The sequence below is a fragment of the Falco cherrug genome, chromosome 6 (assembly GCF_023634085.1).
Source record: "Falco cherrug isolate bFalChe1 chromosome 6, bFalChe1.pri, whole genome shotgun sequence".
Lineage (NCBI taxonomy): Eukaryota > Metazoa > Chordata > Aves > Falconiformes > Falconidae > Falco > Falco cherrug.
In genome coordinates, this window is record NC_073702.1 from 53503817 (window position 1) to 53521375 (window position 17559).

A 17559-nucleotide genomic window follows, 5' to 3' on the forward strand; every position below is an offset into this window, starting at 1 on the left:
TGTGCTGCCTGGGGGTCTGGAAGGAGCGGAGCTGCCAAACTGGAGTGCACCTCTGGTACTCCTGTGCCAAATTAAAGGCTGAGGGCTTGACTTGGTCAGATTAATGTGGATCTTCATAGGGATGAGAGTCACAACAACGCTCCCACTTCAAATTTCAAGTCCGTGATCCACAGCGTGGAGGCAGGACAGTTTTTTAATTGAAAGCAATGTGAAAATCTTTTAACTGGGTATCATGACTTAAGACCAAATGACAGTGGGGAGCCTAAATGGATTTTTAATCACAGGTATATGCAATGCAAAACAAAAAGTCAGTTAAAGTTCACGGCATCATGCTGGCAGCTATGCCAGCTAGGCCTACCAGGGCAAGGAGAAACTGGTTTTCCTCAGCCTCATTCTCAGAAAGGGCTGAACCGTTTTTGCTACAACTTTTTTTTTTTTCTTCGATGTTTCTCTTTATTTGCTTTCCAGTCTAGAGTGTGTGCTCTAGTCATTCTCCTACCTGTGGTTAGTGTTATTCAAAGAAGACACACTCTAACTGAAACTTTGAGTTCCCTGCAACTAATCCAGTACCACCTTGCTTGTCTGAGAATCCTGAAAATACTTAAAATAAACATGTTTTTCAAGGTGGACAGGGCTGCCTTTCTAAAACAAATGAGAACAAGAAAAAGAAATCTTACCTAAGAGTCTAGTTCTTCATCAGAAATTTGCATATGGCCAACTACCCTGAAGTGTGTTGATAATTTAAGTAAATATTTTTCTACTGAAGAACATTTGCCATACATTTTTTGCTGAATGTCAGCAGTTTTTCTGTGGAGAATGATTGTGCAAGGCACATATGAAGATGAAAATTGTCCACTTTTCCCTGTGTGTAGAAGGAACATGTGGCTGAAACATCATGCCTGGAGTACAAGTTCTGATTTTTTTCAAATCTTACCAGTAACTCACACAAGCCTAAAATAACCAGGGCTCAGACTATCCATGTTTTGTAATATTCTTAGCAGCTAGTAAGTAATCTGTGTGTGCTTTTTCACACAACCTTGAAAAATTGTGAAAAATAAAGATGTATAATAAATTACATCAGCCCCAGCAAAAATGTATCAGTTGTGCAGCTCTGAAAGCCATGGATTCCCAGATACCCAAACCACGATGGGAGGCCAAACATTCACAGGATGTCCTGGAGCCCATGATTCTTTCAGCCAAACTTTCTAAATCCTCCTGAAGAAGATGGCTGCGACACAAGTTGACCAAGCATGTTGTCCGATCAGCATGGACAGCTGTGGCTTTAAACAATGACAGCCATTGTTAGGTCAATTTTAAAGTAGGTCCTTAAAGTTAATGTGATTATGCAAATGTTGCCCTAACTACCGTGGCTGTCTTATATCCTTCACAAATGACTGCATTGTCACTTTTCATTATGTGCATACAGTCCTGGTGGTTTGGTGGTATCATTGTATCTCTTGGAAATGGACCATGTAAAGGCCATTCACTGTTGGCACTGCATTGTGCTTTTCCCCAGGCAGACCAACCTTGACCCACAAATGAGGGTGGTAGGGATTTTCAGGCCGAAACCTGCGTGTGTTATTCACATGATTACTCCCATTGACTTGGCTGGAAACCCTTTCATCAGGCATGGAAGAATTAGGTTAAAACAGGGTTGTGAAATAAAGTCCAGTCTACTCTAAACTGCAGTGTATCTGGACAAACTTCCAAAAACCTAACTTCTAAGATAAGTGGATGTGTGTGAAATCACTTGCAACACAAATTCAAAAATCCATTATTCATTGGGGAAAGGAAAATGCCTTGGACAACTTCAGAGTATGTTTTTCTCCATAGTGTTGTTTTTTATTATTATTGTTGTTGTTTTTATCATCATCATCATCATCATCATTTATTTATTTGATTTTTATCATTAAATACCCTTTTACAGAAATCTGCGATCACAAATGAGGAAGCTGAGAGATCTCAGGATCCATGTGTTCTGGAAGGTGGCAGATTTCAGACGACTCATCAGTTGGTGGACATGACTGATTTCAGACTCTTGGTTGCATTGCTTTCAATGAAAACCAGTGACTTGCAGTTTCAGTTCTCATCACAGAGATGTTCTCACAGCAACCTCTTGTTTGGATCTTTTTTCTGAGCACAGAGTCTACGTTTGTCTGAATTCTGTCCTTTATGATTTTTTTCTTGTGGCCAAGAGTCTCCATGACCCAAGCACGACATACAGCCTGTGACAGATTCAGACTGCTTGTGGGATTTGGTCCCTCTCAGTAAAACATCTTTCCTTTATTTTTAATAGAATAAGTAAGTGTATATTTATAGAAATACATGGATATATTTGTATGCACTTAACATGAGTAAATGTAAAGGAAAATCACCTCCCAGAGAAGTCAATGCTTCTCCTTTGCTGACTTGCAGCAGCTCTCTAATGAACGCAAACTTCTTCAGGAGGTTGAAGGACTGGGAAACTGCAAGGGCAACACACTGTGTTGCTTGGTTGTGTTATTCCACATGCAACTTCTCATAACTTCCTCATCACTGTAGCACCTGAATGTTACTGCAGAACTCGGGTGACCTTTGCCAGCCTGTGTGCACAGCCAACAGAAACCTGTCAAGTCCAAACCTACCCATGTAGCAGCTGGGCTCTCTTTCTTACACAAAGCCTGGTTCTACTAGGAAGTTTGGATTGGGATATGAAAACCTGCTTCGGCATAGCATGCTGGAGCTGTGGCACACTCAGTATCAGCTTCAAGAGAGTACAGGAACATGTTTGGGACAGTGAGCCTTCTGGACAGCTTCCTGGGCTCTAGACAAAAGCGGATTTCTGTTATTGGAAATCCTTTGAAAAAAGTCAGTTATGGGTGTTAAAGAGGAAGGAAGAAGAGCTTGTACCACTCTGACAGGAAGGCAAACCAAGGTATCATTTAAAATTTCACATCCAATCCATTCAAGCTGTCACATAAAACCCTAGTTGCTCCATTGATCAATGGATGGTAACGGGAATTTTCTGGATGGCAGACAGCACAGCAAACCTCAGAAGTAACAACAAGGTGTGGTGGGATGCCCAGGAGCTTATTTTAATCCTCATATAAGAGAGTTGGCCGCTTAGCAATGCCTGTGGCAAAGTTGTGGGGCAGGTTCACTCCTCTTTGGTGGCAGTGGGGCTTTTTCTGAGATCCAAAGAGCACCTCTGCCAACTGGATGCAATGAGTCTGCACTAGGAAGTGATGGTTTTCAGAGTGGTGATGGAGGGGTGACTATCACATCGATTCTGTAGCTTATCACCGTATGAACTGCGTTTGTATTTGTTATGGGTTTTCTGTTAGAGGATGTGGCCCTAAATCAGAGGTTGGTGAGGAAAGGATTACTCTAACCTCTTTGATTAGAGAAAGTTAAAAGTGTGCCTGTGTGTCGGTGCTAGCACAAGAGGTGTCCCCTTGAGTTGCTGCTCCTGGGGCGGCACCATGGGACTTTCACAGGGCAGCAGAACTCGTCCCCATGCTGGGCAGGCGGGCAGCTGCCGAGAGGTTGCTGAAGCGGAATGTAACATGGCCCATTCTGCCCATTCCTGGTGGGCCTCCCAGCCTGGGGCAAACCACCTCCAGTGGAAGGCTTTTGTGCATGGATGGGGCTTGCCTGGAGGATGTTACTCGCGACACAATGAGAGCTTGCTTTTCAGTGAAGGTGATCCTGAAGCTGGGGGGTAACAAGCACCCTTGTGAGTGTGCGGGGGCCTCTCCTGAGTGGCAGGGGCCCATCAGCCATGGGCAGGGAAATGATCCATGTCCTGAGCCCTGAGGAAGCATGGGCTTGGGTTCACTGATCTCATTGAGACCGGTGGCTTTTTCCAATCAATTTTCAGCAGGGTTTGGGCCAGACCCCATCAGGGGTGCTTGCTTTGGTGAAATGGAGCTGAACCTGCAGAAGCAGCTATAAGGGCAGAGGGGATGGCCAAAAGGGTGAACAGAGAGCGAAAGAAAAGCCAAGTGTCATCTCTTTATTACTTCACTGATAGGTATTTCAGACCTTTGACTGCAGCAAACCATGGCTGTTTCTCTGTTTAATTCTGAGGTGCAGCGGGGCTTGGCTGGGCAGGTAGGAGCCATAACCCCCTGCAGATTTCCATTTCCCTGCCGGCAGCACAGGCTGGCAGCGCCTTTATCTACACAGGAAGGCTGAGACGGCACCTCTGAGGTCTCCGCCTTGAGCTCATAGGAAACACAGATACCAAAACCCCATCACTTAAATAGTCACGGCCTCCCTTCGCCTTCAGATAACTCCTGTGCTGGTGTACGCTGATGAGAGAGTTAATGAAGCATTAGAGGCAGTGCGGGCAGGAAAGCACACCTGCAGGCACCCTTTCAAGACTCTCTTGGGGCTGACTTTATCGGGAGGGTGACAGCAGGCTCGCAGCTGGCCCGGCAGGAACCGGGAGATGCAGAGGTGGTCTCTATGGTTAGTGTAGAAACCTGTCTGGGGAGAGCTTCCTGAAACTTTCTTCTTCGCCGTTTGCAAGGGTTTCTCTGACAGATGTGTGTACAGGGCGCATCTTGGAGCCGTAGCGATGAGTGGTAATTTAATCAAGTAGTAAAAGTTGTTTCCCCATGAAATGAAATTTCCTCGGGTGTGAGTCAAGCTAGTCTGTAAATGCGGATCCATGCAGTCTGAGAAGCGGAGGCTTTTTTAACAAAAAAAAAAAATAAATCAGCAACTGTTCTGATACTCAAATGGATTGGAAAAATGCCTTTTAGAAATATCATGTATCAAGAGGATTATGAAAACCCCAATAAACTGATCACAAATAATCTGTGGAAAAATAATAGCATTTTACAGCCCTTAGCAATGAGCTGTCTAACCACTGCCAGCTTGCTAACACGGCTGAAGGCAGAATTTGGACCCTTATGGTCTATCATCATTATCTCACCTGCATCCTTCACTGAGAGCAAAAAAAGTTACAAACCAGTTTATGCTGGTACCAGGGTCTGCAGTGAAGACTGCTGAGACATCGAAGTCAAGTTCAAAGCTAAGAGGCAAACAAAGGGGACAACTGCATTTGGTCAGGAAATACGACTTCTTTTTGAATTAAGACATTAGCCTGGTGATTGAAAGATGTGGCCAGTGTCTTTCCTTTGCCACCCAGGCAAAACCCCTTTATTGCTTCTGAGTAATGTCTGGGCTATCGATGGACTCTGCCCACGCTAAGGAGTAAGTAGACAAGCAACATGCAGACCAGTGCCTCAAAATCGTTCTTTCCTGAACAGAAATATTTTTAACATGCTCTTTTAAAAAAAAAAAAACAAACAAAAAAAAACAACAAACCAACCCAAAACATTTTAAATAGATTTCTAGGAACAAAGGGGGGTTCTGTCCTTTGCCACCACCCCTGTTTCAAATCAGGGCTGAGACAGAAATACAATTAAATGTGGCAGAAGTAACAGGAGGTGACGATTATGATGCTCCAGTCACAACCCTACAGAAACACCCTTTGCTTACGTGCCTGACTGTGTGGGCTTGAGGGAGGGCAGATTGCTGTTGCCTTAGCTGACCTGGATAAGGATCAAGATTGCAAATACTAAGAAAAAAAACTTTTCTTCTGGCTTTTTTGAAGGGTCACTGTGCTACAAGATATTTAATGCTGTGCTCTGTGCTTTACCCTCAGCAGACTTGTTATTTTGGCTCCTAACTCAAAAGTCCATCTCTTTCATTCAAGTTATAATGTTTTTTCCCAAACCAGTACAAGCTCTGGCACTTTTTCAGTTTAGGCTTACAGCTGTCACATAGGTCAGACCTGTGGGAGTTGAACCACTGGGACTTTCTGGCATAGAGAGCTGGAGAATTACAGGGTCTAGCTGGGAAATATCTCACATTCTGGTATTTTCCTTTATTTTTGCCCTGGCTCCTTTGCCTCTTCATTTTTAATTAGTGGCACATGCTGAAATGATAATTTAAATTCTTTTCAGAAATCAAAAGAATTCCCACCGACAACATTATTAAGTTATAATTACAGTGAAGAAAAAAGTTAATAGGAATTTGAGCCAAATATCTACTCTCCATTAAATGAGAACTTGACTGAACCTGTTTTCCCTTCGTTTTGGTAGGTTACTCTAGTTTTTAAACCGGTCTGGGATGGCTTATACACCTGTGCAAAGGGCCACTGCAAGGCCAAATAGGCCACTACATGGACCTGCCTTGGGATAGGTCTTGCCTGACCAACGCATAGGACTTGGTCTGGACCTCTGAAAGAAAGATGTGTATTTCAGACAGTAAGCAGAGCGTGGTCACATGGCGATATTTGCATGAGAAACACATGCAGGAGGTGGCACTTTGTTGCGAAGGAAACTTAGTATTGGGGGGGGGGGGGGGGGGGGGGCGGAGAATAATCAGGTTCCTGGGCTACAGTGTTCAAACAAAGCCTCTTCCTTCACTCACGCTGAGCACCACATGCATGCAGAAACATATGCAAATCAGCCTTAATCTACTGAGTGTTTTGCATTTTCAATGAAATGAGAAAGAGGAAAAAGAAACATTTTCCTCTGTATTAGCTCTAAGTGTGCCCATCCACAAGACAATTATTGCAATGGTTTTGTATGTTAAAAATAGGTTTTAAAGCAATTGAAGGTATAGGAGAGAAAACCCCAGTCCTCACGCTAGGCACCTGCAGGGTGAGCCTCCACGGTTCCCGGCACTGATCCGCACCAGGCGCTAGATAATGATCTGTTTAAACTCAGCCACGCTAGGTGCAGTTACAGCTGGAGCCCTACAAGGCAAGAGCTTTGCTTTGAAGACCTGTTGTAAGCTTGGTGTTTCTTTTTCCCTTTTTTTTTTTTTTTTTTCTCCTTTCTAAGCCGTAAGGCATTGCTTAAGCAATTTCCCTCTTCCCAAGTTGCACACCGAATCCCGCAGTCCTCCCTTGCATCTTGCACAAGCATTTTCATGGTGTGAGCCCGCAGCTTTTGCACAGGCAAGCGCTCCCGCAGACTTCCCCTTCTCTGTAATCCATACCCAGCGCTGGGGTCCTGCCTGCGGTAACTGCTGCAAAACCACCTCCGGGCTGACTCTACCCTGGCCCCCCAGCATTTGGTGAGAGCCTGAACTGCCTGTGGGGGTGATGGGAAACAGGCAAACGTGGAGGGGGCTGCTGCAAGCACCTGTCCCTTCTCACGCTGAAAGAGAAAAGCGCAAAGGCCTTTTTGCTCCTCCTTTTCTGTGCACTGCATGGGGCAAGGGATAGCATGTGCCTTCAGCTTGGAGGACTAGGCAGGCTGCTGGGGAAGGGGTAAAAAGGAGTAAAAGGTACCCAGGTACCCTTCGGGGCTCTCAGCCCATATGTGGCTACATACACTTGGAAATAGGCATTCCTTCCTTCATGGAGTGGAATTTTGCTTTCAAGAGGTCTGACTTTGAACTGCTTGCATTAACTTAAATTTTAGCAAACAATTTATTTTCAAGCTATTAAATAAAATGCAATTTTTTTCCTGGCAGGTTGCATCTTTTTTTAATTTTTGGCAATTGCTTTTACTGTCTAGCCTACCCAGGGCTGAACATCCTCAACATTTACACTGCATGAGGCTTTGCAGCTCTGCCCAATTATTTGCTGTGCAGTGTAACGCACCAGGGTTTCAAAGTACATTCTCACCTCTGGTTTCCTAAGACAAGCATGAAAAAATCTGTTCTACAGCGTAGGGACTCCAGAATATTTTGCTCTTATTCAATTGACGCCTGATCTGACGGTCTCAGATGAAAAATGCACTAGCCAGCATTATGGGAGAACAGCAGTTTTGCACAAAAGGAGCAATAAGCCTCCTGCCGGCTGACGCTGACCTGGACTTTGGTGTCACCAGAGATGTGCCTCGAGTCTACAACATGCTCAGTACTTACTGTTCTGTGCTGTGCTCCTTCCACTTCCTTAACAATCAGTGAGAACTGAGGATGCTGAAGCTGCCTACGGTGTGCAAAACAGTATTCCTTACTTATCTGAATGGGCTGGAAAAAAACCTTCTTGGCTTGACTGTTGCCTGTAACACCACTGCCAAAACACTAAAACAAGATTAAGAGGCCGTGCGGGTTTAAGTAAAAAAGAACACACTTTATTTATCTACAAGGCAGTACATTGTCGTATAAAAAATTAAGTGCAGATGAAGCTGCACCAAATGCTATTAAGGCAGCAAAGTCAGAGGCTGTTATAAAAAAAACCCAAACAATAAAAAAATAAAATAAAATCAGTGTTTTGCCATATCGATAAAGATTTGGTACGGCAGTATGAAGAACCATGTATTTTTAAGAACCTGATTTAGTACAAGACCCAAGTTAGGGAACAATTAGCTAGACGTGGAACAAAACAGACAACATGAACAAGACAGTGTTCTCCCAAACATATGAAGGTGCAATGCATGCTGTTACAAACCAATGAGAAACAAAACAACACATCCAGACAAAAAAGAAATCTCCCAGGAACAGTGTTCAAAAATATGGCTTATAAAAAAAGGGGAAAAAGTATAAATGATGTAAAAAAAAATAAAATAAAAAAGTCTGAAATGCTAGTGCATAGTCAATTAGCTAACATCATTATTTTTCTTTCCATATAAAGCTCTACTGCTCCTTTTACACTAGCAGCATGTCTACACACTAAGGTCTGTAGCAGCAAAACACAGTATTCATTTGGCATTTACAAAATTAAATTACTGAATAAAAATATAATTTTTCTCATAAATCTATGTTTCATACAGTAATATTTTTTAAAGCAAGCTAATTACCCCCCCAAACAGAAACACACAATGTATAATGGTCTATAACCATAACAAAAAGAGTATTTCAACAGGCATGGATGTTTGAGCATTCATAATCTTGATCAGTTTTTCCCCTTTGCACAGACTGGTGTTTGTAGTAATGCTTTTTGCTTCAGTATTTTACACCAATGCATTTTGTTCAGTGATTTAAAATATATCTGTTTGAGTACCTGCTCTTTTATTATAAAAAAATTTTTAAAAAGACACAAACAAAACCCCACCCCTGGCTAGCACATCACTGAAATAACAATACTGGTGTATTAGGTCTGCCTGATCTCAAAAAGTACAAGAAAAAATTATTTTATTATAAGCCTGCACTTAAGATCATTAATTACTGATTCAAACTTAATACCTAATAATTTAGGCAAGTATCATTAAAAAAAAAAAATCCTCTTAAGTTGGGTGAAATCCAACAAGAATATATATGCTGAGTGACTAAATGCACTTTGTGCTGCTCCCAACTGTTGTACCACAACAAAGATAGGCTCTTCTCCCATTCATGAAGTTTTCACGCAGAGGAACAGGAATTTCCCAGTGGAGGTGAAGTGTTCTCAAAACCATAATGCTTCGCTGTCTGTCGACCCTTTCACATAACCAGAGTCCGGGTGGGGAAGGCGGCCATGTACTTGCGCGCCTGATCCGTCAGGGCCATCTGATCCTCGATCTTCCCGCAGGATGCCGACTCCCACGTGCTGTTCAGATGCTAAATTAGAAGCAGGCAGAGAGATTTGGGGTGAATGATATGTGATCTGTTCGTAGACCCTGCCGAAGCTGGGCCCGGTGCTCTTAAGTGTCACATGAACAGGCAGCAGGATGTTGTCCCATCTCCAGAGAAACTGGAATCTCAACACAACAGGCAAAAAAAAAATCACCCCCACTTCTCAGGTAGCAGCAGCAGGGTGGGCAGATCAGGTGCCCTGCAGAGGGGCATGCCACAAGAGCCAGGACCCAAACCTCCCCACTTCTCTCTCAAAGTGCCTTCTCTACAGGGCCATACCTTAGCTTTGCCTTTAATCCCTCCTTTCCGTGAAAGGTCCAAAAAGAGAATTTACTCGCAGGTGGACTTTACAGTCAACAGGGCACAGGCAGGCTAAAAGCCCAGAGTTGCAATGTTCAGTGCTATGACCACGCACAAATTCCTGTTGAACCTCCGTTCTAGAAATACAGCTGCTCTGCCCTTGTGTTCCCTAAACAAACCCGACAATCTTGACAGCCTGACCACAGCTAACAAAACCTCCTGCGCTTAGAGCTGCTTTCACCTGTGCGCAGCGATTAGCACATGCCCATTAGCAGAGCTCCTCCGGCAAAGGGGGGGGGCGGGCTGGTCCGCTACTCTCAGCAGAAACAGCATTTTAATTATCATGAAAGCCATTTCACTTCTTGTGGTATTTATGGAGGTTACAGACACCATTTAGTATAATGTTAAAATGAGATAAACGTATCTGCAGAGGGCTGTGCACACTGTATTTATTTACTCACTATATATGTGAGATGTTTCTCATTGCCTTGAGCTATAAACAGTAATGAAATTTCAAAGCTTCTGCAATTTACCAGTATACACACACATTTAAACACACTTTCCTTTTTTTTCCCCACTGAACTCTTTCACTTACTCTGCGTGTCTGCTTTTCCACAACGAGATATTCCCAAAGCCATGAATAAAACCTCTATTACCATATAGAGCTAGCTGTACTAATGCCCTGCATTACAAAAATGGACACAGCTGTCGTCAATGGAAAGCTGCCTGCCAGCAAGGGGATCCCACTACTGCTGAATATGGAGGTCTATGCCCAAGATCCACCAACAAAGACAAGTCAGGAGAAATCCTTCTCTATTTTCCTCTGCTTTCAACAAGGACAAAGATCTACATTGTGTAGCGAGATGGCCAAAACCTTCCCAACATCTGGGACACTAGGTGAAGCGAAATTAGTGGACTGCAAAACCACCTGCCAGGAGCAGAACTGTCCTGATGTGCCCGTGGCTCCTCATGTTGCTCCTTGTAGCTGCTAACTTTACAAGAGGATCCTTAAATTATTCTCTGGCCTAAATGTTTAGAGAATGCTCTTCTGACTGTAAACAGTGTTATCGAAGACATATGGATAGTAAAAGGCTAGGCAACATATGAAATAAAGATAATTTCTCATAATACGCCCTAATCAGGGCACTGGTACAAACACAGGGACCGAGGTTCCCTGCCTTGGAGTGCTTACAGTCTAAAAGGGACGAAACCAATGAGTAAGTAAGCAGCGTGGCCAAGATGAGGGCAAGCACGTTAATCCTCCGGAAACTTTAGCTGGGCTTCTCTGGAGACAGCTTTCTCCACTCTGTAGATGAGTTCTGGATATGGTCTCTGCTCCTGATGCCTTTTTGCAGGCAGAACTCTTGCTAAGCTTCAGTGGGAGTTCCTCGTGTGAAGGAGAACCAGGTCAGGCCTCAAATCATTACATTTCTGCAGCTTTTTGCAGGAAAGCTGCATCTGTGAAGTGAACAAACATGCCACACACCTCTTTTCTAAAGTGGTTCTACCTGGGCTGGCTGTACACCTCATGCTGTGGCTCAGCCCTAGGGCACACTCCACAGCCAAAAAGCAGGTGTGACATACTTTCTGCATGCCGCAGACATGCATGCGACACGCCACTGCTTCTTTTATGTTTTGGTTAAACAGCTTCCAGGGTAACTTTTTCAAAGGCACCTACATCAGCTGGGAACCTACAGCCTCCTATTGATCCACAGCAGGACTTGCACCTGTGAGTACTTTACCCTGTTGTTTTACAGGTATTTGCATCAGGGACCAAATTAATGCCGGGTACAATGCTACTGGTTTTACTCAGAAGTCAGATTTGGTCTGTACACCTCAAAGGCAGTTGGTAGTTCCAGAATATCCATCATTTCAAAGGACAAAAATATGCGTCGAACCATTATTGCCCTGTGATCCCCCAAAGCTTCAATGCACTGGTCTAGGAATGAGAGATCAGCAGTCCCCTAAATAACTGAAAACATGCAAGGAAAAGTCCATCTGTCACATTACGTCCATTTTTAAAAAACAGAAGTAACTTCAGGCAAGGAGTGTCCCTATTTCATAAATTAGGCTTAATCATTACTATCTACACTGAGCTCTTTGTATTAACAGCCGTGTGCTTAGAGAAGAAAAAAAAAAAATCTGTATGCTGGTATCTCCAACAACATCTCAGCATGCTGCTACACGTCACTCATTCCAGTGAAAGCCTGGTCTTCGTTTAACCCGATGTCAGTGCAGCAGAAGCTGCTCAGGCAGGCAGTAACCCCCTGCCCCGGCTCCGTGCTCAGCCGCCCCGGGCAGCGCTGGGCAGCAGGCACAGCAAGCCGCAGGGGGATCAGCCAGACCCTGACCTGAGCCTGCTCGAAACAACTGAGTCAAGTTCTGCCGTAGAGACAGCGTGGGAGAATCTCCCCACAGAGTTTTGACCCTTGTATTATTTTCCCAGAAATACACAACACTATTTTCTCTCCTCTTATGACAAATTTATGAAGAGAGGCTAACTTTGCAGTCTCACTGACAGTGGTGAGAGCTTCTCTCTAGTAAGCAAGCAGAATTTGACCCAAAGGAGTGTATTTTCTGAAGTAGTATATTTACTAAGTTTTCAATTCTATCCTGGGGAACTCAGATGACAACATTTAAAGTGGGTATTTTTAATAAACATTTTCTGTCTGAAGCCTTGGCTCTTGGCAGCCGACACAAAACAAAGCACAATGCCTTTGCCTTGCCAGCCCCGCAGCGCAGCGCCGGAGGCACATGTGAAAGTCATCCCGACGCGAGAAGTTTTACTTCCCTCCTTGGCAGGGAGCGCTGGGTCCCACGACCCAGGCAGAACGCCTTGCCAGGTCTGGGCACACACAACTACAAGATCCCTCGGTAAAAAGGGAAAAGCACAACGCCTCCTTCCATGCCAGCATCGCAGCAAGCATTGACTGGGCTCTGTTGCAGGACGGCAGCAGTGCCCCACAAAAGCAGTGCTTAGCAAATCCATCAGAAGAGACAAGACCCAGGCAGAGAGCTAGAGCCATGCAGGAAAACAGCATAGAAACCCCTCAGATCATTCCTTTTGCAGAATGCTCGCTGCATGTCCCCTGCCACATTTAAAGGTCCAACTCTGCAAATCAGTGACAGACGCACAAAAGTTTTGTAACGAGAAGCCAAAAGGCCTGACCCCAAACCCACCAAAATTGACAGGCATGTTTTCATTAATTCAGGGGATTCATTCTACTTATATTCAGCCATCTAAGAGTGAGGTGTTCCTTTTGGCACCTAAATTCCTAGCCAGTGGGGAAAGAAAGGGATTTCTGCAGTACAATTCATTCTATGTATGTATTTTTTTAATTGACTCAAAGAGCAGGAAACTGCTCTTAGTTTTGCTGTCAATTAAAAGAATTTAAGCTTTTCAGCCAGTACTTCCAGCTGTATTTTTCTCTTCCACACGCAGCAGTTTTCTCTTTTAAAGTTAAAACAGGGAGTGGCGGGGAGAAGGTGGTGTACTACTATGAATTCCCATAGGATAAAATTACAGACCCATGGTACAATTCCAGCTATATCATTCTCCCTGGCTCTTTTTTTTTTTTTTTTTTTTAACCTCAGTAATCCTACCAGCACATCCTTCTTCTGGCAGTAAAACTACCTCACTTATCCTGTAATGTGCCTTCAACTGCCCTCAGGCAGATGCAAACTGTAAACAAACGGTCAAAGCTGTAACTGGGATATCCAGTTAAAGCACTTTAAATAAAAACTTGGACCATCTAGAGAAAACAGACCAGAGTAAGGAAAAAAAAACCCTGTGGAAAGGTGCCTTTCTAACAGAACTGGTCCTTCTGCACTCAGAGCCTCGACCGCCTTTCCACGTGCTGTCTGCACAGCTTACGAGAGCTTCTGTGTTACACCAGCTTGTGTGTTAGCAGTGGATGTCAAAATCCAAACACTGCTGCAGTCCTGCAGTATCAAGCTCCCAAGCTGATGGAAGTCTAGTAAAAATCTTTGGGCAAAGAACTGTCTTAGAAGACAGATTTTAAAGCTCCACTACACTGGCTGGTATCTTCAGCAAAGTTACTGGTGTTACATACGTTCCCATTTGTTTAGCCAAGTTGTGCTGCCAATTAAAACCAAAAAAAAAGCCAAAATGTTTAAAATATTTAGAAGGCTCAGACTATTAGAAGGTATCTTATCATGTTTCTCGACCTCAAAAAGCTGGATTTCTTGCCAGTTTTCCCTTAGATTACACAGTATGGGTACTTTGAAGAACATGCTGCTAAAAAGGAGGCTTGCAACAGAACTGCAGCACTCCTTCTGAAACAGTAATCAATGCCCCAAACAAGGCAATTTCCTAGCAGAATACGATTCACACCGTGTAGAATAGTATGGCTTTCTATTCTGTAAGAAGGCAGAACCAAGAGAAGCCCTTTTCCTTATCAAGACCAGACAGTAAAGACTAAATAAAATACTCAAGTGACCATAAATGAATCCTACTTCATTTGCTAAGGCAGAGCACTATTTCTGCTCTTGTTGCTAGTTCTCCTCTGGGGCATGGGACAGCTTTCTAAACTCTGGGGCTTCCCCAGTTGCTCAGAAATACAGCTTGCTAAATGTGAGAAAGTAAGATGGTCCAACTTTTCAGCTTCTATTATAACCCTGCTACGAGAGCCAGAAAGAGCTATTTGGTGGTGCTTTTAAGAGCTTAACCCTGAAGACCTTACTCAAGACAAAACTCCTGTTTGAGATGTATGAGCTTTCCAAGTAAGATTAATGTAAGAGATATGGAAATGGGTTGAGCACCTGCAACTCACGTTAGGATATTCAGTTCCTTTCTAGTTTCGCCCTTAACTAATTTTTATTCACGGATCAGAACACATTGCTGCAAATGGCTGATAGTCTGTCACTTTTCTTCCTTCTGAGAGACCACTGCCTGCTCAGGGCAGCTGTAACTCCTGATCTGTTTGCAACCCAGATTCTGCTGCCCTGGGAGGAAAACATGCGATGACTGACTCGTAACTTCAAATGTCCTTTTGCTCCCTGAGCTGTGCCAAGCACAGCTCCTGCACACATCAGGCACTGACGAGAGAAGAGACAACACAAGTAAGGAAACCTGCAGGGCTACCTTCCCTTGCTGTGCAAATCTTAAAAACTCCTAGGGCCCCCTCTCCCTTGATTAAACAAAGAAGAGTATGAGACTTCAGGATCATCTTGCCCCCAAAAAGCCATGGAGGAAAACCAGAGAAAGTCTGCTGCTGCAGGAGAGCATGCTGCCTCACCTATACACTGCGTCTTAGAACCAGCTGCAAATGAAAATTCCACATTTGACTTTTTAAATGGAGAAAATTAAGCTTAATGACAGCTCGCACTCTTGAAAAGGTTAACCAAGTAACTTTTAAAATCCTTTAAACTTACTCTTTAAATAAAATGGTTACATAAACCGCTGAAAGTCAGGAAATTCGAGCTGAAACGTGTCAGTCTGTGGTTAAAAAATGGAAAGTGACAGGATCTAGGGGCTGAAGAACATTCTCTTTAGCTTGCAGGGCTTCTACCTTGTGTTGTTTCCTTTGTTACTGGGAGAAGAAGATATCAAAGCAGTGCTATTTTCTTAAAAGGTTCCATTTCACGGTGTCTTTTGATAGCCTGCAGGGTTAGGTGGTCTATGATTTAGCCTACTTTTCCATCTGTTAAAATGCCTGTGTTAGGATAGTTTGTATTATGTACTGTTACTGCTAAAGAACATAATGTGAAATAAAACATAACTTTTACATAGGAAGGGTGAGAAACAGAGGGGGTTTATGTAACCACTTACGAGGCACTATTCAAGCAAAGGCTCAGTGCAGACCACCAGCTTACCTCAATAAGGGAGTATGTTATTTCAAAATCTTAACCCTTGGAAAAGTTGCTAGTGAGGCCAAAACCTCCCTGCCATGCAACTGAGTATTGCTTGAGCGACAAAAACATAGGGTGCAAAAATATAGGTTGTAACTAACTCCACCAATATAAAGCATAAGTATTTGGGATCCATGCAATGGCGTGTAGGAGTAATTCCACCCCAAGGCATAATGTGGGTTTGGTGAGACATCTCCTATTCCTGCCAGTGAAGGAATGCTCAATGCCCTACCATGAGATGTGTCATGCAGGACAAAGAAGCTGGCTGAACCTTCACACCTTTTTGGAAAAATCCTACGCACAGCTGCCTTTACATCCCATGTTTTACAGGGTATCAAATGAGGATGAAGCCCAAACTCTTCTTGGGTCTAAGGAAACTTTTTCTCCCCACATTGCTCTAGTGCAACACTGATACCACCATACTCCCAGTACAGTTATACACAGCTGATATCACATGCCAAATGATGCAACATGCTGTTCCTCCTCATTCACTATGACAATCGTATCGTGCTATCTGATATGGCTATCAACTATTATTTACTAAGTTGCATATGATCAGACATATACCCAAAATGCAGTAAAAAATATCCTTAAAGATTGTTTTGAACATTCATTACTCTTGCCTTCTTTGAAATTACAGCAAAACAGTAAGTAACCAGGCATTTTGGTGAGTTTATTGCTAGCCAAATATAATTTTCTTTATGCAAATGCAGTGCAAACTATTAAAGCAATGAAAAATACTGTGGGCTGGTAAACATACTACTTCCCTCTTACATAAGTTCAAATTTAAGAGAAAATGGAATTTTAAGAACCAAGCATATTAAAAGTAACTTTCGTGCTCCCTTTCTCTCTTCCCTCTCCATGCATGCATCCCAAGGTGCAGAGTGCGCTATAATGCTTACTTGGACTGAAGTCAATGAGAATTTGCCTAAGTAAGAACAGTTGGACCAGGCCCAAAATATTAACAACAGCAATGTAAACATATGCAGACACAATTAAATTTCACCCTGATGGGTTCCCTGGTGTTTAACACCTACCTGCATGGAATGAATAGATTTAGTCCAGTGTTCATATGTGCATCCATGTGTGTGTACATATATGAGGGCAATATACCAAAACTAGGAGGTGTAGAAAGCATAGAACAAGAACATGCTAAAAACTGGTCATGTACAAAATGCTACCACTCAAAGTCAAGCACAAACACTAATGTTTCCAATTGCTTTGCACCTTTAGACATGCTGTGTCCTCATCACACACATCCATTTCCACTGGGATGGAGAGGGAGAAGCAGTAAGGACAGAGCAGCAGCAGCTTCTGGTGTGAAACAGAGCTAGACTGCATGTCCCTTCTGAGCTGTACGGGGCCACAGTCCCCTCTGACATGAAGCCAAGCAGCCTTACCAGGGATGAAGATTCTCCTTTTTAGCCATGACACTAAGTCCAAATCAGAGTGTGCAGGGATAGGTAGACAATACCGCATTGTTATAAAACGTCTGTATTTCATTCTGAAAAAACTGTCTGTGCCACCATAACAGAATGGCTCATTCTTCATGTAGGATTACATTTCAGCTGAAACACTCAATGTTTCTTTCATTGGTCAAGAGAATAATTTTACATTCATAGTGGTACACCAAGAAGCTGCATGCTAAGTATTCACTTTGGGGCTTTTTACAACTGCTTTTTCTTTCAGTTCAACATGTTTTAAACACTGAGATGAGCTAGGGAGTCCTTTTTAACTCAGTTCCTACTTAAGGAAAAGTCCTCTTTATCCAAACAATGAGAATACCTGACTTCTAACATGCCTTTCCTGAGCAACGACTGAAGAATGGGATCCAGAACGGCCCACAGACTGACTCGTGTAAACTTCCTGAACAAAAATCAGCATGAG

The 17559-nt window shown here is 43.3% G+C and overlaps 1 protein-coding gene across 3 annotated transcripts in view; it reads right to left on the reverse strand.

Moving 5' to 3' along the window:
- Positions 1–8062: 8062 nt before the first annotated feature.
- The window catches only part of MYB (MYB proto-oncogene, transcription factor), a 28919-nt gene continuing 19422 nt past the window's right edge, over positions 8063–17559 (reverse strand). For all 3 annotated transcript variants that reach the window (XM_055714202.1, XM_055714203.1, XM_055714200.1), the window contains one exon: positions 8063–9486. In XM_055714202.1, the coding sequence (XP_055570177.1) occupies positions 9370–9486 (117 nt within the window). In that variant the 3' untranslated portion in view covers positions 8063–9369. The remainder of the gene's footprint in view (positions 9487–17559) is intronic.